This window comes from Rissa tridactyla, chromosome 1 (assembly GCF_028500815.1).
Source record: "Rissa tridactyla isolate bRisTri1 chromosome 1, bRisTri1.patW.cur.20221130, whole genome shotgun sequence".
Lineage (NCBI taxonomy): Eukaryota > Metazoa > Chordata > Aves > Charadriiformes > Laridae > Rissa > Rissa tridactyla.
In genome coordinates this window covers 58776601-58802184 of record NC_071466.1, presented here as the reverse complement: position 1 = coordinate 58802184, position 25584 = coordinate 58776601, and the positions used below count along the sequence as shown (strand labels likewise).

At 40.8% G+C, this 25584-nt stretch overlaps 1 protein-coding gene across 1 annotated transcript in view; it reads right to left on the bottom strand.

Moving 5' to 3' along the window:
* The window catches only part of GPC6 (glypican 6), a 774776-nt gene that overhangs the window by 39981 nt on the left and 709211 nt on the right, over window positions 1-25584 (bottom strand). Inside the window, exons 6-7 of the mRNA XM_054216702.1 lie at window positions 22035-22178; window positions 17450-17479 (exon numbers count right to left, since the gene is read on the bottom strand). Of these exons, the coding sequence (XP_054072677.1) occupies window positions 17450-17479; window positions 22035-22178 (174 nt within the window). The remainder of the gene's footprint in view (window positions 1-17449; window positions 17480-22034; window positions 22179-25584) is intronic.

Sequence of the window (25584 nt, the reverse complement as noted above, 5' to 3'; positions counted from 1 at the left end):
CTGCTTCACTGCTTACTAAGCTGTACACTCTGCCAAGAACACACTACGCATGGCTTTAGGATCTGCTGTACTAATATATAAGTAGTGAAACTTTATCAAGATCTATTTCAAGTTTTATCCATTCTGCTGGAAAGAATATGCCCCGTTAACTCTTTATCTTCTGAATTAACAGCCGTGCATTTGTTGGTGTTGCAGACAGTCAGAACCCAGTCTTAACCTCTTGCAAAAGAACTTTTACCCATTGCCCCTGGATTTGATTAAAGATGGAAAATGACTGGAAAATGACCAGAAGATGACAGAGGAAGAACCTACTATTCCCTGATGGAGTCTGCTCCTGTGGTATTCACCCTCACTGTTAAAGCAAATGCCTTATTTCAAAGGTACATTTTTCTAATGTCAGCATCCAACCATAGGCACATATTATTTCCTGTTTAGATTAAGTTTTTTAGTACTTTAACTTTTTCCATTTGGAAGTACATATGCACAACCACCAAGTCACCTCTTGACCTTTTCTGATAATCTAAGAAGGGAAGGTTTAAATCTTTTGTTGTAAGGCATTTTTCTGCCCTTTAAGTATGGCTCATACTGTTCTGATTTTTCACTGTCCTTGTTCAAGTCTGCGCTTAAAAAATACGTGTCTCTTTCTAGAAATGATCTCAGGAGTTTGGCCCTAGTGCCCAGTGGCAGAAACTCCCTGCATCTGTTCTATACAGCACTTGGCCCAGAGTTTCCCATGGTCCATGTGTTACATGCCCTGAGATGTGCCAGATACCTGGGCAAAGTATTCTGAGGGTCATACTGGGATAGCAGATGCTAAGATAATGTTGGATGAATATGCTGGATTCAGGAAGTCAAAAGTGGGTTGATTTTTTTCCCCAACTGCTGGCTTTTGGGAGTGGATCCTGATATCCCTCAAACTATGTCCATGTCTTGGAGGGGATTTATTGGTGTGGGCCAAAACTGTGATGGGGAATAAATTAATGCATAAGCAATGTGGGCAATGAATGGTCCAGCCATTGATCATACTCCAGCCCTTTCTTATTTAGTGATGTAAGTGGACCAATCAGCTCCATGTTCAGACAAAGATGTAAATTCTTAGTACTCGTCACCATTGTATGTGTGATGGTTAGCCTTTTTTTTACCACAGCAGCTGGAAGTGTCTACCTTGCCTTTTCCTGCTATCTCCTCAGTTGTCTTAAGTCTTTCCTTTGCAGGGTAGTCTCACATTTTTTAGGTCTGGCCAGTGGTCATTGTTCCAGATACATGACCTTGTATTTGGGTCTATCAAAACATGTTTTATCTAAATGGACTAAAATCGTGAGTGTCTTAGATCACTCTCAGGTTGTCCTATTCTATAAAAAAAATTATGTCACCAGTCTGTGCCACCTGCAAAACTTATACTGAATTCTACCAATAAAAACACTGAATGATGCAAGACCTATCACCGGTATGCAGAGTCCCACAGGAAGATATGGTTATGTAGAGGACCGCAGTTGTGTGGAAACATAACATTTTGATGGTGATTCCCTCTATTTGCTGAGATTAGTCAGCCAGCTAGTAAGGACAAGGTTCTACAAGGTTGTCCTTGAACCGTAAATTCTGTATAGGGATTCTGGCTATGAAAGTAACTATTGCTTAAACAGCATCACACTGCCGCTGTACTTCTTTTTCAGAATATATAGTATATATTTTAATGTCAAATCAGCTGCTGTCAATAACTATTTTGGGTTGCTTCATTTCATATGTTTAATATTGTAATTTTAGTTTCTTGTCCCTGTCAATGGTCTTTTGATGTACATAATTGAGCCATATATTCTGAAAGAATTTCATTTTATTTTTGATTTTAGCAGTCAAAACTCCTAGTTGTCTACTTTAGCTTGGGAGAAAATTCTGTAGTATTTTCACAAGCTCCCAGTACATTTTCTTTTCTCACTCTTTATCTGGTGACCTATTTTATGCTCTTCAGTACTTTGATATAACCAGGCTAAATCTATTTTTTCAAAATCACCAGATATCTGTCCCTATGCAATTTTATTTTTCTAGTGACTCCTACACTATTTACACTAGGGAGATCATTGCTGCTCTCTCTCCATTTCACTGCATCTGTGGACTAAGTTCCCTGGATACTGCCTTCATCTACAGATGGTGGTTTTCTTGCTTTTGTTTGCTTGCTTGCTTGCACCCATGTTCTGTGCCCTAGCTTATTATTTTTTTTTTTCAGTAAGACAAGAGTACCAGTAACCCTCCTGGACCCACTGGAAATTGATCGTCCATACAGCTAAACTGTGAGTTCTGTCTGGGGAATAGTTTCGGCATGGGCCAGTTCCTCAGGTCATTTTTCTGGCACGGTTCAGGAATTATTACAGGTCAGGCACCATGCCCAAAAATACTTTTTGCGAGGCCACCAAGCTTGGGAAGATAACAGAGTTAGCAAGCTAAGAGATTTAGCAAACCGTGGTTGTTCCCAGTTCTCCAGAGCTCTTTTTGAGCTAGCAACTCTGTCATCCTATCTCAGACTATGGAAAGAGCCAACCTGTTGGTGATGCCCACACCACGGCAAGTGGAAGCATTTGGCTGCAGCACCAGTGAAGAGTCCCAACTGTAATTCAGATGGCAACATAGCCACGGCCATACTACCTCTAAAGGCACTGTTTAGAGGACTAAGGCATTTAAAGAACCAATACTTGTTGTATGCTGTTGCTATTCACTACAAGCAGCATTCATCTCACCTAAGTCTAGTCACCTAGAAAAATAAAAATTTAGGCTAGCCTAGTTGCCTGGATTCCCACTGACATAATTTCTAGAGGCCAGTTCAACCTAACCAGCGAAAGTACGTGGACTGGATGGCTGTGCGATATGACACCGCTGACTTTACAGGGAGCCTGGATGCCCAGCTTGGGCTCATCTTTATGTTTTAGGCTGCTGAAGTTACGTGAGTTCATTTGTATTTTACACATCAAACGACACATGAAAGCTAGGCCCCGGACAACACAGATTGTGGCGCAGAACTGCCCGCTAACAGGTAACCTCAGCAGCATGAAAAATGCGATGTCTCTAGAAGATACAAAAGCCATAAATTACACAGAAAGGCCTGCGCACTTTGGAGAGGAATGAATGAATGGGGAAGAGGACAAACAAGGGGCGCAGCTACGGCATGGCAGTCAGGAGATCCTCGAGCTAACCCCAGCCAAGCTCATTACAAATCTGGGGACCGGATGGCAGTGCCATTTCAGCTGAACCGGTTAGTCCTGTGGAGAGGCAGGTCAAGAGGTGCAGAACAGTGCTAAAATATCTTTATTGCCTCTAGGATCCAAGCTGGCAGCTTCCCACGGTGCGGTGCGGTGCTGGGTCCAGAGATAGACCAGCTCCTGAGAGCTGGCTTCTGAATTTTTAGTCTGTGTCACCGCGGTGCGCAGAGCTGACCCACGACACGTTTTAATTGTAAAGTTCAAACCTGGAGGGAAAAGGATAGCGATATCTCCCTGAGTGATCAGAAACCATTGCGGACTTTGCGTAAGGGGAGGGGGGGAAAAAAAACCCACCACACCTGAATGAGATGGCAATTTGCCACTAGGTTACTTGTGGGCAGTAATAACAAGTAGAGCCACAGGGATAAAACAGCAGCCACAGGATGAAGCCTTGTCCTACAAAGACTCCGCTTTCCTCATATGAAAGCCTCAGGAGTCTGCCCCTCTTCTACACCGAGCAGCTTTTAGGCATATTTTCATTTCAATAAGGTATCATGGAAATGAACTGGAAATTAGCCAGCCTCATTCATTCTTCTCAGCTCTCCCCGTTTCACAGTACAATGAGCTGTGCAAACTCCTGAGGCAGACAACTCTTCTGCTTGTTGTTTTTTGCTCCCTGGCAATTATAAGCCTCTTGATTAGCTGGTGGCCGCAGCCATTTGGGAACACACACCCTGAAGGGTGAAGCCTGCCTTGCCTTCAGAAATCAGGGTCATCCGGGTGTGTCGAGACAAAAGCTCCTGATGCAATTTTTATGAGTGCCTATGAATGCTGGGATTCGAGCCCACAAGTGCAGGGCGGTGTGGCTGAATACTGACAGTGAGATGATACACAGCTTTGGCCTTAAGTGAGATTTACGGCGAGGGCTGTTCATGATGCAAAGAGTTTATCACTGTCAAAGGAAGGAGAGAAAACAGGCTCTGTCCATTTTAAACAGTTAATTGTAGAGGTTGCTCTCTGTCGAGCGGAGATACAGACGTGAGATGTTCAAAATTTTCTTTCCTGGGTGCTCAGAACATCTCTGTTTAGACTGTGAAGTTTTGAGTCTACCAGTGCAAAAAACTCAGCCATATGTATATGTGATATACCTATATGATACAAATATACAAATAAATGTATACTTTTATCACATGAAAACATTCAGATAAAGGCATCCCAGATGCTCCAGATGCCTTTGATTTAATTTAACATCTTGCATAAAAATAATGCTCCGGCATAGGTGTGGTGCATTACAAATGAAGAGCCTGTATTAATCCCTCGACAGTGATCTCCCAGACAACATATTTCAGTTTTTATTAATATAGGTAGACACCAACTTAATTTTGCAGGGGGGACACATTAAATATGCTTTTTCTTCGGAAAAAAGTCCAAGAGATAACAGACTTTTTGGCCTGCAATGAATGCTATTTACCCACACTTGTTCACTTTTTGCGCAATTCAAGTATAATTTAACGGGAGAATCACTCAATTTTTAGATAATGGTTTTGAACAAAAATGCATTTGGGCCAGTTTGAATGTAAATGCTTTGTGTGTGAAAAAATGTTCATGCATGATAAAATGAAGTACTCACAGCTTTCCTATCGGCAGAAGAATGAGTACAGATGAATTTAATCTTAGTACTAGTCCTTTCACCTTGACACATCACTTACTCCAGCTGTATAACAACAGCCAGGAAATCTAGATAAGGTCCTACTAACATGGAAATGCTGGCATTACTTTTCTTACATTCCACAGCAGGTGGCAGAGGAAAGAAATGTTTTCATTTAAAATATGATTTGCACCAGTTTCCTTTTGCACAAGTCAGCTAAGGTCCCTAAGTGAGAAACAATTTAGATTTTACTTTAACCAGATTCATAATCCTTGAATAAATTACCGCCTTGTAACAGTGTAAGAAATCAATCTAATTCTGTGTCAACCAGTTGCTCATACGCGGAGCGCTCCCTGTGCAAACACACCCCAGTGAAGTCAACGGCTACTCACAGCGTGAAACGCAGAAGTGCCGCGGGCTGGCGATTGAACACCCTTGTGCTTCAGAGAAAAAATAATAAGAAAATGCTGTTGAATTTCTCGAGGAGTGTGGTGAATAACGGCACACGGAGCTCCTTTTCTTGGGGGAATGTGAGAGGATTCAGAGTTGCCTTGCCCCAGCAGAGGGATAATTGCTATAATTCATTGGAGAGGCTCATTTCCATTTTTCATTACTGGAGCAAAACTTTATAAACTGTGTGGAAGGGAACGGGAGCTTTTGTTTCCTGAGGCTGCATATATAATCATTTTAATCCAAACAACCAGTTGAACCGGCCTATACTGGTCATTGTATTTCCTGTCTTCCTGTCATTTTGTAGTTCAATTTCTTCATCAACTTGCCCCCAGTTTTACATGCTCTTTCGGTTTCTCTATCTTGAGGCATACAGCAAGTAAACTCATTGGCGGTGATGGGTTAGCGCAGTTTCTACAGGCTCCTTTTTAGAATAGCCTAGCCAGCATCTAGCATCGATCCTACATCATTTTTGTTTCAGCTGTGCAAAGAGAATACTTTCAGACTGGGAATGACTTTAAACTATGTCCTATTTTAAGATAAGCCTATTTGTTTTCCCCGTGCCCTTGCCACATTTGCTGATCAAAGGCACTTATATCTAAACAAGTTTTGTTTGTTACAGATGCTTTGCCTGTCTTATTTTATTCTACAGTACAACTGCTCATGAAGCGGAATTTATGACTCTGCCACCGTATGCATAGCCTGGGATGCAAAGGGGTCCAGCTCCACTACAGGTTCAAAAGGAAGGCAGAGCTGTGGCAAAAGAGATACAAAAAGAAAAAAAAAAAACCCAAACAGCAAAGGAGACCACAGGTTACATCATTAAAATCCAGGAGAACTTTACCATTGTGACTATAACTTCTTTAAGACTTGGCTTACCACATGCAAGGAGACGAGCCGAAAGCTGTTATTCAAACAGCAGAAATACAGAAGAACTGGCAAGGTGCAAAGCAGCACAGCAATCAGCAGACCGCTCTCAGAGCAATGCTTCTGCAAGCTTGTCTCTAACTGGGAGTGATGTTCTCCAGGACTCTGGCCTGGATTATGCAGACCTACAGATGTGTTCCAGCTTCTGCAGTGTTAGGCATCAAAGCAAGGAGATACCCAGCTACGATTTTTTAATTTTTTTTTTAAAGCTGCACTTCAGAATGCAGTTCAGAACCATCCCAAAACTGGAGTACTTCATTTTTCTGAACCTTTGAAATCTGTAAAATTCAGCTGCAATTCTGCTTCGACCTGAGATAGCAGACCAGGTCAGAAGCTTACTGCACTTCATTTATTTGCTTATTTCTGTTTCTAGTCCTGACCAAAACCAGATAATGAAGAAACATACAAGAATTATCTGCCTTATTCATATTGCGTGCCTGCTTTCCAAAGGAAACATGATTTGATGGCCAAGGTCTGGGGTGGTCAGGATTTGAATTAATTTCTGACTCAGGTTCTCAGTGCAAAAGATATGTTTGTAGAGTTCTTAGATTAATAGATCCTTCATTTTGTCAGGAATCCTAAAAAGGACTGTACCCATAAAAATAAATAAGAAAAAGACTCATGATTTTTTTCAACGCATAAAATATTTGAATTCAATCCGGTGTGGGAGAAAAGGTAGAGTCACTTTTTATTTTATCTGAACTGGCTTACCCATCCTCCTTTTATGTTGACATGCTTCTTGGGTTCAATTATTTTCAGAAGATATAACTTGCCTTCACATTATCCCACAGATGGCTTCCAGCCCTTTAAGAAATGTACTATGCAAGCCAAATCTCTGCCATGTTTACATTGCCTTTCAAGGTGGTTTTAGCAATTTTATCTCATTTTATTTTGCTACTTAGCAAAACCTGGCAAAATATCAAAAGGAAAATGTGCAGATGAGAGCTCTTCATGGAAACTAGATAGATGCTTAGTACCTTCCCAAGCCGGGCTAACCTTGGGCTTTCTGATTATCTTGCTGAAATTCAAATTCACTTGATGCCTGTGGATCCTTTCAGGATTAGTACTTCTTCTGATGAAAAGCAAAGTTAGCTCAAGCTGTCTTGCACGATGCACCCCAAAGGCTAAAAGCTGGTGATTATGGTGGTGAAAAGCACCTCTCGGCTTTCCTTTTATGTTCATAAGTGGGCTACCCAAGGCTCATGACTTTGGCCTCCTCCCCCTGAATTTGCAGCGCGGAGTTGCAGCTTACTCCCATGGTGGCAGCCGGCATGGCGTGCTCCACGCTCAAAGCTGTAAGATATCTGTACCAGGCTGCAGCGCTGTGCTGCTGCCCCTTATCATATAGGCCAGTAGGCGTAGGGCACCAGGCACATTCTTGCGCTGGCCATATCGTCATGGCATTTCACACCCAAAGCCTACAGGTAAATTAAAAACTATACATACAGAAAAAAATAAGAAACTTTACTGCTTGCCCTCTTTGGCTGCTGGGGATAGAAGGAGACAAGAAGACGCTTTGTGTTCCCAAGCAAAGGCCTCAAGAACTTTGATGTTCCCTGAACCTGCACATATATGTACAGCCAGTTCCCAGAGCAGAAATTCCTGGCCACCTGGAACCTCCCTGCCGGCATATTCACAACACAGGGAAACCTGTTCAGACCTCTCCGTACTGTTCCCCTCCTCCCTGTGCTCCAGAGCACCCTCGGTGGAAAATCCAGCACCTTTCCCTGCATCACTTTCTTGGTTGCTGTCATACTCCATGAAACAAGTGTTTTACTAGTCTAGCGTGGATCCCCACACTGGCCCATGAAAATCATGTTGCCTTTCTCCTTCGCAAATCACCACCCAGCCATAGACAGGTACCGTAAAAGAAAATGAGTGTAGGTTCCTGGAGGTTATAAATGATAGCATGTGAAAGAGAATTAGGACAATTCGATTTTCCGATGCTGGGCTGGCCCCTATAAGACTAAGTAGAGAAGAAAAATTGCTTCGACTAAGCAAATATGAGATGGTAGTCACATAAGGAATGGAGCAAACCATATGGAATATCAGAATCTTATTTAAATAAACATACTTTCTAAGCCAGAAGAACATTTAAATGTTAGCAATAAAAATTTAAAACACTCCTTGCTCTGCCTCACCTCCCCATTTACCTCTGTAATTCCTTCATACCAACATATTACACCTATGATTTCTGTCTGTCAGACCCTTTCCCTATTTACCTCTAGCTGAACTTCAATCTGACTTTTAACAGCTGCCTAAAGATCCATAGTTGGGATTCTTTGCTCCGTCTGGTTTCTGATAACAGGCAAAGCTCGATTAACTTATCCTGATAAGTTACTATGGCAACTTCCACCAGTGCAGCAAGAATGAAGCATTCACAGGTGTGTTCTTATCAGTGCACGTTTCCCCTCACTATGCAATCTAATCCATTAAAATTAAATGGTGAATTGTGGAAATGAAGGCTGAGCCTTGGACTCCTTGCTGGTAGTTTGTCATTAGCCTGGATTATAGGGTGAGTATTTCTTTCTTTGTTAGAAAGCACTTCAGCAAGCCAACATCTAGCAGAATAAGGTCTCAGAATCAGATAACATTGCATTCAGAAGTGCAATAAACCCTGAAGAGAACCTTAGTGTGTTAATCCTGCTATTTATCACTAGTAATAGTGAAAAATGGCAAAACATTCCTGGCTGTCTTAGGGCATGGCTTCCTGAACAAGTGCAAAGCACATTTGGATTTTTTAAGTATCGGACACTCCAGTGCTTCCAACGGGGAAAAAATATGTAGGTGGGGGTCTAAACTCAGCTGTCTGGTAAACATGCAGTGGCTGAGCCCTTCCTGAAAACCCAGTAAATTGACTTGCATCTTCTGGAGAGCTTCCGGAGTGGCTGTCACAAGTGTGTGTGGGCAGCTGTCGGGGTGCAAAGTTCAGTAACTTGTGCATGTCCTTAGCATCCACTGACTACTGACAGAGTACGGCTCTTATCCTGGAGGGAGAGGGCAGCCGTGGTCATTTGGTCCAGGAGGCCAGAGTGAAATCCTTAGGTAGTTATAAGCCATGGAAATATCCTGGTCACATCTTTCTTACAATGACGCCCTTTTAATCTCTGTTTTCTCTCTGTTAGAGTGAATGGCTGAGAGAGGCAGGAGAGTGTTTTAGCATGGATACGAGCAGCCTTGAAGTGATTATGGTGCCTTTGCCATGGGGAGACATTAAGGAACAAATGACATTGAAGAATATGTCCCTATATATCATTAACTATTTTCTAGATTTCTGAAAGAGTGTTTGCCAGCCATGTTATTTCGCATTTTAGCACAGAAATAAATCAGCATTACAACCTGTGGGAAATAGGATTTTTAAAAAGTGCTTCCACGACTAGCTTGAGAATTTCAGGGGTTTTGTCCCAGGACATTACCAAGTCAATTTGCAGCTGGTCACATTCCTGCACATTTCACAGGCAGTTATTTTTTCTCCAATCAATCCCTCTCCTATCTGTCTACATCCAGCTGGTTTCATGATAAAAGAGATTTTTAAGGGCCTCAGTTTTGGCACACTGATTTTTACCAAGCAAGGGGTGGCTTGATGAAAAGCGTGCTGAAGCTGGGCCTCTCCCTGCAGGCAGAGAGGAGCTGAGTTCACCATTTTCCATCTAACAACAAAGTTCTTTACCTGGGTGAACTCTAGCTGGGAATAGGGAGCTGTGCTAGTCCGTGGATGACCTTTGTGACAGCCGGGTGGGATTGAGACAGGACCTGTCCTCTTCTTTCCCCCAAATGGGGGCATTGCAACCTGGGAGAGTTGGGTTGCAAATACAGCCAGCCATGGTTTCCCAGTCCCACCACTACTTCATAGAGTGCTCCATACCTCACGAAGAGGAGGGTACTCACAGTCTCCAGGAGACCCCTACCCTATACAGCATTGCTTCTCTACTACTCTGTGCTTGGAGGTGTAATCTGGACTGCATTGCCTGAGCACAAGTGACAAGGGGAAGACTATGTCAGCTTTCTCGTCTTTCCGTCGTGGGGCAAACTGTGGCTACCACTTCTGACTTGTTCACTTGGAAATTATGAAGATCATGCTTTACAGAAACAGCTGATTAATTTTTCTGGATCACTCCATTCCCATAGTGCAAATGGGTGGTTAGAAAATCGTACAGAGGCTGGGAATGACTGGGAACCCTGCGTCTTCTACTTCAGAAGAAAAGAACACCTGAAAGGGAGATCTCATTAAGGTGTCCAAGACAGGAACATATTTTTAATACGTGTTCAATGCAGCACAGGGTGACCCCTTGTTGCCAAAACAAGTGAAGTAGAAATACCGTCAAGGTGTATGATAGTAATTTCACAGTCTATCCGGGTTTGTAGACCGTAAGCTACAAAAGACAGAGCCTGAGAATGAAATTCATCTCATAGGACACCAGTGTCCCTGTCTGAGCTACAAACTCTTTTTCTGCAGTCGATGCTGAGAAACAGGAGCTGAAGGGTGCAAGTGCATCTTAATTCAATAGAGATTTTTAAAGCAGCTCTCATCAACTGTGCCCTGAAAATGTCTATTTCTCTCAGCTGACAGTAAAGGTTACTTTATTTGGCTAGCTCTAGGGTTAGATACCTCCATTTGGTCAACTGGATTTCATCTGAATGAATGAATAACAGATGAAAGGATTTTTATGTACATACTATTTCTAAGATTATGAATGTTCTCTGATTTTTAAGCCCATTAAAAATCATTGTGAGATCATGGAAAAAGAAAGCTTCTTTCAGGTTCATTTAACATGCAGGGAGTTTTTTTCTATCAGTGATTGCTACTTTTTTCAGCAGAAGAAATGCATTTCTCAAATTCCTGTTATTTCTGCGTATGTATCATGCATCTAATATATGAGCACTGTAGGTATGTTATATTAAAAAGGCAATGCACTTCAAGCAATTAGCTTTTTACATTAGTCACTGCAGCAGTTACTTAGGTAACACAGTTATTATTATGTACTGTAAATTTTTACGGCCTTGAATGTTTAAGGAGAAAAACAACTTCCATTCCAGTCTGTTTTCATTTGGGTTCCTATATGGTATTTAAGCTGTACAAATATATAATAGGAAAGCAAAATTCCCAGCACTTTAAAGCGAAATATAAAGTGCAATTATACTACAGACTGTTAAGAGCTGGTTGTGTATCAGCAATGTCGTTTGCTCCCATAGAAATGAATAGCACTGCCAGCTGGTTTTCCCTCAGGCTCTGGCAGTGAGTTAGCCTTGCTTGAATTTAAAAGCTCTCAATGTGGGTGTTGTCGTGTTTCAAACCCCACCACAGACAATGGAGACTTGGAGTGGGATGCAGTTGCCTGTACACAGCCATTGGAGGCCTTCTCTCTCTTCCACATGCCAGAACAGTTCTCCAGTAGGTTCTGCACCATAGCTGAGACCCTCATGTGAAGACCCTAGATACCTCTCTGGACAGCCAATTGACCTCTGAGTCAGTGGAGTCTAGGGAGTTATTCAGGTGGCTAGCTGTCTTGTTGTGGTCTAATGTAGAATCTTATGAGTAGCTTCTAGATCCTTCATTCAATACAGAAATAAATGAAGCTAATGCCATTTTGGAGTTCTCTGGAGCACCTAGAAGACTAAAGAACTGCTGTAAAGCCCTTATGACATCTGTTAGCTCCTTGAAGATGCCTGGATAGTTCAGGGCATCTCACTTAGCATGGGGCACTTGTGTTTTAGCAAGTGAATTCTGCCTTATATTGACCACCTTGATGACCTCTCCATTGCTACCACGGGAGATTAACAAACTCAGCTCCACATAACATCCGTACTATAGACATTGAATAAGACACAGTGAATTCCATTTCTTATGTACCAGAAATGACATACACATGACATACATTCAGTGCAGAAGAAGCAAAACCCAAGAAAACCAACGAAGACATGTACACGATGGTCATTTATGATTGCTGCCAACAGACTGCAAAGCCATCAGAACATGATGAACTTGTGAACATCTACCCAGTCCTCAGTGAGTGCACCTAAATCCTAAATTCTAATAGCCTCAGTCACATTCACTTCAGTAGGGCTATTTGTGGAGGTCAGGTATGGACTGCTGAGCAGGGGTTAATCTAACTCAGCTTTAGCCCTCTGTAAGCTAAATATCTTGTCAAGCCTAAAGTTCTTCACAGTTGACAGAGAAACAACGGCACTTCCAGGGAACTATTAATGCAATTCCTGGCAGGTGTTTACATCAGACTGGGAATTAAGTGCTGAAAACGCCTATTTTCTTAACCAACTGGGGACGGATTCCGTGCTACTAAATCCTAATCCTGTGGCTGGAGTTCTCTATTACTGTGTACCTCAGCATATTCCAGTGTCCAGAGTGGGATCTGCTGAAGTATCTTGCAGGAATTCTTCCACTTTCCACAGTGACTAAGTACCTGCAGTGGTAATACGGGGTGGGGCGGGGGGATTATGCATTTTGCCCTAGTGGGAAGCTGTGATGCTGCTAGGGCCTACACCCAGGCTGAGGATCCAAAAACTGCTGCTGGGTCTCCTAAGAGACGCACAACCTTAGACTTCTTAGTTGATGATGGATACAATTTGATAAGAATAATCTTTTCCTTCTCCAGAATTATGAAAGGTCTTGGTTTTCCCATCAATGAGTATCTGTAACTGGCCACTCAACCTTTGCTGTTTACAGACAGCTGCATCATAGGAGCACCCTGTATTGCTGTCCCAACAACCTAGACTCATACACTGATATGACTGGGGGATGGGAGATAAAAGCAGGAGGAAAATATAGGAAATCTTTCCTAATGTAAAATATTTCGTTTTGACTAAAGAAAGTTCACAAAAGGGTCACTATCTGTATGAAGGTAAACCTTTTTACTCCTTGTATTTTACCACCTCTCTAACCACTAGTAATACACATAAAAGTCCATAAAATTGTCAATTTCAGTCTATTACAACCAAAGAAAAATGTATGAGATATTTGTCTTGGGAAATCAGTTTTCAGTCTGCTGTAACCTACTGTTTGTTACAAGTGGAATCCAGCGTTGCACACTCCTGTTATGAGTCCACAATATATGTGCGTGCTGCAGTCCAGCAAAATAAAAATAGCTGCAAAAGGCTGGAAAGAACTAATTGCCAGCAAAGTATAAGACATTTTTCTTTGTAGAGTGAGAATCACTATTCGCAATTAATTCAGAAATTATCAGAGCTTTAATTTCTCTGTTGGCGTCTCCACTTGCGCACAACTAACTTTGTTGCTGAAAAGACATTCTGTGGTCTGTAGTCACTTGCACAAAAGGACCCTCTAATTCTCTAGTGGTAAACGCTCTGGTGATATATTACAAAATCCATTTTTTATGGAAACTTAGAACTTGTTGGTTGTCCTCATATTAACAATACAAGAATTCATCACAGTGTAACACACCTTTCAGGCAGGTAGTCAGTCACCGTTGTTACCGTCACATTACTTGAAAGCATCTAAGTGAGCATGGTTTATGCACTGCAAATGGGGACACAGGCCCTGCTACCAATTTTTAAACCATATTTTTCTTTTAATATCACGTCAAAATGCTAAAGTGCAGAGGATGTTTATATAGTCACTATCCTTCTTTAGCATTAACAAGAACATTAAGAACTCACTTTTCCTTCTGCACAGATTCATGCACAGGCACGTGAAACGAAATGTGATCTTTCAGCTGCGAGAACAGTGTTGATGTATTTCCTGCTTAGATTCATCTTCCAGAGGCTGATAATACAAACTTTCTGTATATTGGGGAAAAAACCCATGTCTTTTTTGAGCAGAGGCTAAAACATCAAATGGAAAGAAGAGGATTTTAATCCAGATTTACAAGGGGAAATTGCCGTTGAGTAAAACTTGTGCAGCCTCTGGAATGAATTGTTTTTGTTGGAGACTAGCCATCCTTCTAGGTACCTGATGATACCACAACAATGAGTGTGATTAGAAGTATGATTAGAACCATCTATCAATATATTTTATAGACCAAAATCTCCTTTGTGTGCATTTGATTCATAAAGCCTAACTCCAAAGCCCTAACTCCCAAGTTACATTTAGACACCTACAAATTGGATGTCTGAGCTAATCATCCAGATTCTCTTTATACTCAGTGGGGAGAAATGGGTAATTCAGAGGGTAATTCAGATTCTTGTCATCTCCAAATGAGTATCTTATGCAAGGTCTGGATGTGCCTAATTCTCTCCATCAATTAATAAAGGAGTGAGGTGATAGGTCAGACTTTGATATCAACACTAGAAACATGAAAAGCTAGGGCAAATAAATCCCACTTCATCTTAGTCTGGTTTGATATGGCACAGATGTGCAATCTTTAGCTTTCACATCCTGGTTTTCTGTACCCTGATAGCTGAGCTCAGGAACCACATAATGCCTCAGTGTACAGCAGCTGAAGACCTGTGACTATGCCATTTCTTCATCTTATTGTGTGCAGACAAATCCAGTAATCAGGAGAGGATTCTGCTAACACATTTCATATTCTCCTTCTCTGTAACAGGGATACATAATACCGTTCATACCCCTAAGACATTCCTGGAAGTGAGATGATGACTCTCAGTGGGTCTTCACACCCACCAGGTAAAGGAAGTTCAACCGGTAGTAACGACTACATTTTTGGAAGATGTTCAAGAAGGCACTGTGTTCAATGAGACAGGCAACGCATCAATATTCAGGCAAGGCAGTCACTGCATGGTAATCAAGACTGCGTTTTTTGGACAACTAATTAAGGTAGAGAGCTGTCTTTCCTGCTGCTGTTGGAAGACGGTCATTCCTTGCTCATGCTGAGCAGGGTCCAAACAGCAGGCAGACCCATTCCACCTGAACACAGAGGCAACCACTACACTAAAGCTCTTCGTAACCGCCTCCCGCGCATTAGGAATGCAACACATCAGGCATCGCAGCATGCAGAACCACTCAGCTGGGGGATGGAATAACATTGCCGTTTTTAAAAACAGGACGCTGGCAGGTCTCCCAGGAGAGTTCTGACAGCCACCATCATTCATCCGCCTTTGCCACCTGAAACTGGTATTAACCATGAGGGAAAAAGTGTTCACACAGACTTAAACTTACTTAGATATTGCTGTGAGACAGAAACTGAGAATAAACAAGACCTGACACTGAGCAAACACCTATTTTTGGAGAACGAAACGAATCCTAAATCTGACACCAAATGACCACGACAAATGTTGTAAAATACATTTATTCATTGTGCGCATTGTGGCCAGACAGCTAATAAGAAACAGGACTCTGTTTAAACACACAAACCCTGAAACTGGAGGAGCCGTACACCTTACGTTGTACAGGAGTTATCTGCTGATTAACATCACGCAGGGTGAAATGGCAGGTCCGACAGCACCACATCCAAGGGTTTCGGGGGGAGTAGCCTGTGGGAAGTCAGTGGCCTTCTAAAACACCTGTGTGAGCCTGTCTTCTTCACTCTTAAGAGTGTGACCAATACCTCCTGAGCTACGCAGGAGGCTCATTGTTTGTATCTTTCCCTATGGTCTCCGTATGCAGAAGGTGTTCAAAAAATGCGTCTCAGTATTTTAAACCCTCTGAGATTTATACCTACTGGATTTTATTCTAGGACCTCTTGAGAAGTAAACTGTTGAGAATAAACATCCTGTCTCAGGGAAATTGTGCTATCACTGCATATATTTAATATTTCTAGACTCCGAACTAGATGTATTCTAACATAAACTCCACTTTCAGGAGCTCATTCCCTGGGCAATTCAGATCAATGTCTTCGTAGTATACTGTCTTGTTAATTTTAGTCTTTTATAGTTAAAATGCAAAGCAGATTTTTTTTTTTTTTTTTTTAAATCGTATTTTCTAATTCATGTAGTTTTGGAACACTGTGAAGGAATTGTTCACAACAGATTTTTTTTTTAGGTTACTATTGCATTGTTTTTATTGTAACAAAAATCATTACACAATGGAATAAAAAAAAATAATTAAGAATATGACTGAATGGACACTTAAAATACATCCCATTTTAGTCCTAAAAAAATGATTCAGGGTCTTTTTCTCATGGAAATTGAGACTTTATTTACTTTTATTTTAAGGAAAGCAGGAGGGAAGTTAAATGAACATTTTCCTACAAAGTGTGACACAATGGGTTCCCCTCCCCAGGGTGAAGAGCATAAAGATTTTCTTTTTCAGCCTGGGTGCATGCTCGTTCACTTATCTATGCAGCCACTATACTGTACTTGAATGTAAATCACTTGCAAAATGCCACGGCCAATTTCTCAGTTGCCTGTCTCCATAGTATGCCTGCGCATTATGTATTATATGGTTAATAGTGCATCGGCTCCCTTGTGGAAAATCAAGAAAGCTTCCATGTCCTCCTGAAATAAAATGTGGAATTATTTTATCCACGTCCAGCCAGGTCAGGCTGCAGCATGTTCTCGGGAGAAATTCCAGCTGAATTAAGGCAGCACTGTGCTGCATGCGGTGGATACAGAGGTACTCGAGGCAGCTCGAACGCAGGAGGTAGTACGGCTATATCAGCACGGTGCTCTCTGTAGACTAATTAGTCCTGCTAAGAAGCAGGATATAACACTCCAAGCTAAATGCTTTGAGGTACTTCACAAGTGAGACGATACACAGCTGCATGGTTCCTGCCTTCCCCTTGGGCTGTCCCTGAACCCTGCCGAGGAGACCTTCTGTCTGAAACCCAGGGACCTCTAACATTCACAAGCTGGAAAGCATAAGGGAATCTCCTTTATCAGGTTCCCACAGAGAAGCTCAGTGGTTTGCCCAAGACTGGACAGTAAGATGGGCTATCCTAGGGAGAGAGCCCAGGAAGGCCTGGGAGCTTGTTTCTCTTTCTCCAGTGCTATCTCAAGGCACAGGCCGCAGAGCTGGATGCCACCATGGTGTTCGCATAGCTGCACATGCATATGTGAGGTCTGAGACCATGGGGACACTTACACAAACTTTTAGCTCACTGTGGGAATACATACACTCCTTTCTGGGGGTCAGACATCATCCCTGAAATGGGAGAAAAATACTGGGAACAACCGGTAGCTCTGGGCACTGGGGCAGAATTGAATCATCCAGAATGCAAAAGTACAGAAAGAACTGGCAGCATTTTAACCTATGAGACACACACAAAGTAAAGATGGTGAAGATGAAACTTAAAGAAGTGTTTTGCCCAGCATTGTACAAAGACAAATGGGAATGAAGGTGAAGAATAAGAATACCAGAGCTTACACCATGTTGCATTGTCCTCCAGATAGTCCTCTGGGAAGCAAGAGGGAAACAGATTCAGGGAACAGAAAAACAAAACAAAACAAAACAAAATAAACCACAGGTTATACCAAACAGGCAACCACAGAGAAGATAACGAGTCTTTATAAGCAGTTGATTTTAAATGAGAAATCTTAGATCATGCTCTACAGAAGCATCTGACCTCAGTGGTTAAAATTATTTAGCTTCTGACAATATTTATCTTAGTGAACTCCAGATGCAATTGCTCGATGCCTAGCCTAAGGTTGTTATTTTTTAGCACTTTGTAGTAGAGGGACAGGGAATAATTTCTCTGAGCTGTTTAAATGTATACTTTGGGTTGAGATGAATCATGCTTTACAAATATTTGATCTCAGTTCAGTTGCCTAAACCTATGTTTAGACAACTGAACAAAGACCTGTATTTCTCTCTGTTAACAGTAAAAACTACAATCATCTAGACTTCAGATTTAGATAGCTGGTTATCAGTATCTATACTATGGATCTCTGTATTGAATCAGGAAAGTCCTCATTTTTGCTTCTGTTACAGTCAGCAGAGAAATAGAATGGAATCCAGCTACGTAAATATGGGCATAGAAAGTGAATTTAGTAGCTCTGAGGTATTCCATCTTACTTCCAGCCAGGTCTCCTGCAACTTTGTTTTCACATTTGGACATCTTAGGCATCTCAAATAGCATTAGGTGACTATGTTTATGTAGCTGAATTCCACCCAGAGGGACCTGCAGAGAAAAGCTGGGGCTCAGTTCTGTTCTACCTCTTTGATGCCACATAGCAGGCATCCTCTAGGGTGTCCTACCTGGCCCTCAACTGCCAGTCCAGGAAGGCATGGGCATCCCAAAGGATTGTCCTATCTGCCAACTCAACTAGATGTCTAAGATACTCCGAGGCATCTCAGTGTTGCATAACTATATGTGGATATCTCGGTTGAGCTTTTCATTTCCCAGTCTGTGAGAGGTGTCTGTGGGTGAATCATTCTCCAAAGATGTGTCTCTCTCCATTGACTTCAGAAAGAGCCTGACTTTTAGGCCCTGTGCTGTGAAGATGTGATTGAATTGCCTGAGCGTAGGTATCTTGAATTGCTTGAGATGCTGCAGTGTTATTCTACCTGGCTCCCCACTGCTGCTCCAGAGTTATATTGGTCTCCTCTAGTCCTGTGCCATATCTGCCAGTCCCACGTTTCAGATACTCTGGGGCGTCTCAGATGGTGCTTTACATCTCTGCTTAGACGGCTCTCGCAAGTTCGATGTAACTTCCTAAATACATCTGATGCCTTTTAAACCTTCTGTACCACCGCTTTTGTGGGATATTTATTTATTTATTTTTATTCTTCACATTTCTTGCAAGTTATTTTGATCTATTTCTTGTTTATTAAGCCTTACTGGTTGCAGCTATGGCAATAACACAGGGAAACTGCTCTCCTTGGAATGGAATAACTGGATTAATCACACAAGTTCAGGCGAGGATGAAGGAGCACTTTCTCAGAAGGGTTCAGTGCCCGGTGATTTCAATGTAGGCTTCTTATGAGGGCTGCTTTGTGCGATTTACCTGGTAAAATATGCTCACCTGAATTAAGCTTATAAATATGAGCAGGTTATGAGGGATATGAGCAGGAGTTAAAAAAATGGTTCAGATATGATACATGTTCGTATAAGATTGAGATGCAGAAGAAATATTTTCTAAACTTGTTCTCTTCTGAGGACATGCTGTCAAAGACAGATAAAAGCAAAACTGTTTGTCATTTCTTTTGAGGCTTACATAGCTGCATGTTTGGACTTTGCGATGACAGTTTAAAGTTAAGTGGTCTGACAGTGTTTTATGAATACAAACTCCAGAACAGACTTCTAAAAGCGCTAATGTAAGACTGAACAGTCAGCTGACTCACAAGGAAAGATTTGTTTCTTGTATCCATAATAATCAAAAGGGGCTTTAACTGTTTGGTGCTACTATCAAAACACTAATATTACTGTACAGTTGTATCAAGCAAGCAATAGAAGGCGATCTGCGTGCAGACTGGAAAACTGCTGTGAGTGGGATTCTCCTTGTGTCCTGTTAGCGTTGCAAAGGTTAGGAGGATCTGACTGAAGCTTGTCCTCCAGGCTCTGTCTGTGGTTAATGAAGAGAGATACGTGATTCAGAGAATGATTCAGCACATTAAACGCTAAGGATCTAATGTAGGCAGGCTGAATGGTGTCCCCGCGAGGCAGGAGTGCAGCACTTATATCCTTCTGGATAAAATTACCCACGTTGGTGTGAGATGCAGGCAGTGACCTTTCCCAAGTGCTGCTAAGGGATTACAGCTCTGAAACAAGGCCTTCTGCCCTAATCCACGTAAACAGCCTTTCTTTGCTCCAGCTGAGGTCAGTGGCCATCTCTAACTCGAGGGATTGTTGGTCTCAACCCAAAAGGAGATAACATGTGCACCACTGCCATTTGGAGATGGATTTGATACCAACACTCGTTTTCAACAGGCCATGAATAGTAATCATTTTTGATATCACCAGCAAGAAAAACAAATAGGTATTTGGCTTGAACACTTTTTAAAGTAAGAGAAGCAATGCTAAGCTCTTTGGTTTTTTTCTGAAATAATGTGTGAACAAACCTAGTTAAATCATACGGAGACAAGTTCCCTTTTGAAAGTCTCTAAGTTATTATCAGTTGTAAAAGATTATCTGCATTGTCAATTTTCATTAGCTACAGTCTTTAAAGGCCAGCAGCATATGACACGTCTCTGCTGTATTCGGGGTGCTGCTTAGTATTTTGGAAGCTTGAAGTTTAGAAAAGATATTAATGTGTTTAAAAGTATTCTCCTTATGTGAATACAGAATGTTTCTTAAATCTGTCTTTTTCATTGCACAAATTCTTGAACTATCCTTACAACATAAGAGTAATCGAAGCTGAACTGTGCTACCAGCATTCCTTTTTATGTGCTCCCTCCCACTTCCTCTGTTTGCAGCCTTCAGCTTTGTCCGGAGCATGATGGAAACCTACAGGCTTTGGTGACCTTTCACTTTATCTTGACCAATTCTAGATCGAGATCCAAGCCTCTGCACTGAGCAATACACAAGGGCTGGTTCTTTCAATCTAAAGTGAAAGGGTAAAATTAAGAACCTGTCAGATATGGATTGAGCATTACCAGCTAGATTTTTACCCTGAGATCCTACACAGGGTTATGGATCTGCTATGGTAGAAAGACCGAAGTCTACAATAGAGGTAAACACCTTATTTTCTGCTTCTCCTTTTAGGATAACCAGGAGAGCAGAGAACTAATAAACATTGCTTTTTGCTGCAGGGTAACTCTATGTCCTGACTAGAAATGTCATGGTATTTTTTTTCAGTTGAATTGCAATGAAGATTGACAGAATACAGTACATAGATAGAATACAGAATAGATAGAAGCAACTGGAAAGACTTGGCACTGTGGAAGACTACAGTGATCGACAAAGGAATTTGCTGAACGGTGGTGTCAGGGAGATACCCAGGTCCTTGTCGGAATTAGTATATTTGGGTTCCTGCTCAGCGATTTAAGCTGCATATCGCAGAAACCTCTAGACATTTTAGGCTCACACTCAGAACCGTAGCAAGATATTTTGGTGCCCTGGTGCAGCCAGCCCCTGCCTGGTGCCCAGCGGGAGCGCAGCTCACCAAGAAGTCATACTCCCAAATAACGGGGGCTGTTTCCAGCTGGGCGCTCCTCTCCCCTTACTCTTGCTCCGGCCCTGGGCACGACTCTCTTCGGCAAGACAGACCAGTGCTGGGCAAGTGTTCAGCAATAAGCTCAGCAAGCGGAGGGTATGAGATACTGTCTGGTTTAATTCAGGTGCTTTACAACTCTTTAATTTTGCTCATTGGCTTTACCTCGAGATGATTGCTGAGACAGTATTAGCAGCTATAATAATTAGCCCCCTGTAAATCTATAGATGTATAAATAGCAGGAACATCGAAGTCTGAAATGTGAATCCAATGACTGGTAGTAAAGGAAAAATCTTATGCTAAAATCTTGTTTTCAAAATGATTGAATAAATAAAGCAAGATTAATGATCACTGAAGTTTTAAATCATTGAAGTTTTAGCTGATAAAAGTAAATTTTTGAGATGGATGGAAATAAAACAGTGGTAATTTTATAATTAAGTAAAGAAGTAGAACAAATCAATGTGCCTTTGCAAGTGTATATGTTCAAGAACTAGCTGCTAAAAATTGCCTTAATACATAAAACCAGTTTTAAACAAATAAAAATGCCATAAAATATTGCTGTAAATCACTTTTCAAAGAGAATTTATATTGCAAAGTACCTGTTGTGGCTCATCTGCAGGAAAGTTTATTCTCTTTAACATTTCTAATACATAAAAAATGAGTCATATTGTTCTCCTGCAATGCAATTCTGTACCATTTCCAATGGAGAAAAAAAGATTTACGGAATGCTAGAACAGCTGGCATAGAAAATGTAGAGTCATTATGAAATTATTAAAAAAAGTTGTGAGAAGATTACCAGTCCTCTGCTATATTATCGAGCCATTTCTACTAATTCGAAATTGGAATATATTTCGCCTTACCAGCCTATCCAAACTTGTGCCAGCAGCAGTTGTAGGTCGTTCCTCTGGGTTATATGGTCTAAACCGGGTATTGAAGTTTTCAGGGACAGAACGGGAAGATCTCAGGGCAGGTGCTGGTTTAGGTTGGCCACATCCTTGGAAAACCTGAAAAAGACATTGTAGATTATATGAAAATCATTAAAAAAGGGAAGCTGGTATTTTATAGCCTCTTTATTCTCTCTTTCATACATTTGGAACCAGCTTTGATTGACATTTTGATAATAGTGAATTGAACACTCGCCCCGCATTAAAACTCAGATTAATAATTAAGCATTATTACTCAGTGAAGGTATAAAAACATATAGAGACCTTAAAACCCCCTTAATTTAGGAAGGTGATTATTGTAAGAAGTTAATATCTGAAAGCATTTTAATTGCTGTCTTTCCAGGAAGAGAAATGAGCAAAAAGAGGTCCTTTGGGGCAGGAATCAGTTGATAATTGTTTTAGTTTTAGTTAAAATGTGGTATTTACCCAGAATCACAGCTCATTCATAATCCCTACCCACAGTTCTTCCTACCTTGTAATTTTGTTTGTAGTCTCAGAGAAAAGGTCAATGATGAACTAGTCTTATAACTGGATTACTTTCTTATTCCCTGCCAATCTCTCCCTAGAAGAGGGGTGAGGCATATAAAGTGGGCAATAGTGGGAATTATTTTCTGCGACTGTGTTTGTTTTCTAGGTATAAAATATAATGTTCAGGGTTATGAAATTTTTCATATGCTTCCATTTGGAAAAAAGTTTCAGTAGCATTTATCTTGTAGGTACTAAAGGACACGGAGGACACTTTTGACTACTCGATATGAAGTATATATCCCAGAGGAACTCTCACAGAAGTTGCTTGGCTGAAAGAAGGTAGAATATTCAGAGAGTTAAATTTTCCAAGTGCTCTGATGAAGTAGGATCCTAGTGTTTGCCTCCATACCAACTTTTTCAGTTCTGGAATCATCTTTCTTTTCTTGTGCTCATCGCATTTTGGCTCTTTCAACATTTTGCCTCCATTCAGAAGAAAAATAAAAAAGTCAGAATTTATTTAAGGTATATTTTACAAAACCCTAATGCCAGAAACAAACTATCTGTCTGAATGAGCTTTGTGGGGGTGAAAACTCTCATGCAGTTGCTGTGTTTTGTTTGTAGGACCGGATTATTCCTTTTTGTGTGGCAGATAAAATAATAGCTATGTTGTGAGCCAGTGATCAAAAAGACTCATTTCACTTTTAGACTTTTAGATTTTCTGCCTTGAGTGGTTCTCTCTGAAGTAGCCATGGATGTTGGGACTTTTGTTGCTTTCAGGATACATTACAATTGGCTCTTAGCTAGGTTTCCTGATGTTATATTTAGAGGTCCCAAATGATTCAGAATTTGCTGAAAGAAATGGATTCATACTAAATTTATGTCCAATCATCACGTCTGCTTTGGCTCCAAGTCCAGCAAGTCAGCTGTTGTATGGCCATTGGGATTTTTAATTTAAGAGTAGAATACCGCTTGGTCTGGTTTGAGAATATCTGTAAGATTTTTGAAATAGTTTCTAGCCTCCCTAGTCATGAGGACTATTGGACAATAAATTAATTTAATCAAGCAGGAAAGATTATCTTAGCTTGTAAAATTCTAAATTTTTCAGCAGGAAAGAATTCAATTAGAGATTAATGTTCAGGATTTATACACGATTGTGTATGATACTGTACAATTTAAAGGGCTAAATATATATCTGTCAGGGGCATCAGTTATACTTACAAAATTTTACTCATATTTCTTCTGACTGAAGATAAACTATGTGCAGAAAACATAACCCTTTATTTAGATATCTGTGAAGTCCCATTAAGCCAATTAAGTAATCAGGTATTTTCTTACAAAAACAAGTGACAATTATCCAAAACAAGCAACTTGGCTTTCAAGGGAAAGTGAGGGCACTGAATCTTCTTAAATTTCAAAGTGTGTGACTGTTAGGCTGCTTGTATGACCATGTGGAGTAACTGTGAGTCTACGTAATCTATCTTTAATTTTTCTTATGACATACTGAAAAAAACCCAACATAGACTTTGTGGCATTTAGCTTCATACAAATAGTTGTAGCAAGCAGTTTTGTATGAACAAATTTACATACAGCCAGACAATAATAGAGAAGGAAATTAGATAGCGATTTTTACATCACAGAAGAAGAAATAATTTACTTTGTAAATGACCTAGCAAAAATGCAGTAAGGATACAATATTCAGTAACTAAATTTTGAGTGCAAAAGAGACATTTTCTAACTCGCGTCCAGCTATTAACTGACAGAAGAGAAAGTGTAAAGCTGGTACCTGAAATTAACAAATGCTTCCTAAGAAGCGGCTTTCAGAAATACTTTCTTCACAATGCTGCTCAGAGATACTGAGCAATTTCTGGAAACATATTCACGTTTCATTATGCATGCTGTGAATTGGCAGCCTAAATCCACTCTTTTAAAAAAATTGCACTTTATATATGATTGGTATAGCCTGTCTCATCTGAATTTAGAGAAGGGATTCCATTTGAAATTAAGAAACCTAAATTTAGGCGTGGACGCGTAGGTGTTTATATTTAAGCTAAACATCTAAGCTCCCATTTTAGACAGTGGAGATCAAAAGCTCCCTTCAGTTGCTCTCACATCAGTATTTATAATAGTTTGTGATGTCCTGAGATACCCGAAACATCTGTAAGACTGTATTAACTCAAGACCATTCCCCACTGAACTGCAGCTAAAGCTCAAATGGGATATCCTAGGGTGTCACAAAGAGCACCAGACCTCTAAGGTCAGGGATATGAACGAATCCATGAGATAAGTCAGCAGAGCCAGTAAAGAATTACACCTCTGGAGCTGACTAAATGGAGGTATCTACTTCAGGACTAGGAAGTAGATACTGTAAAGAAAGAGTCCTTTTCCCAGGAGAACTCAAGGTTTTGAATCCCAGCAGATAGAATTTGTTCTCTCTGAAGCCTTGAGTCATACTGTTATTTAGACATGTGCTAGTGCTCAGTGTTTCCTATTGAGTGTCTCTATATGACTCTGCTCCACTGACTCTCTCATCTTCAGATAGAATAGCATTGATTTTTTCCTGAAGTGCCATTATATTTTTCCTGCACAGGGCTCTGGAAAGAACACGGATAAATGAAGAGGTTTTGTTAATGTGAAACTCGGGGGCTATTTTAAGAAGAACCTTGGATGTAGTTTTATGAAGATTTCCTCCTTATAAATAATACATAGGTAGTCTGCTATGTCATGGAACTCATTCATCTTTTTAGCTGAAGTAATTGCTGAAAAGGAACATATATCTATAGGTTAAAATGGCACATCCATCAGCTCAGACAAAAGTAGATTTAAGACTTACTAATGGGAGACTCAGTTATGGGATAGCCTTTATGAAAGTGGAAAAATCTTGGCATGGCAGTCAAATGACACTTACAGCAGCTGAACATATCTGTACAGAAACAGACTCTTTAAAATGCAGAAAATAGTCCAGTACATCGTATTTTGAGTAGCAATGAAGACAAAAGTA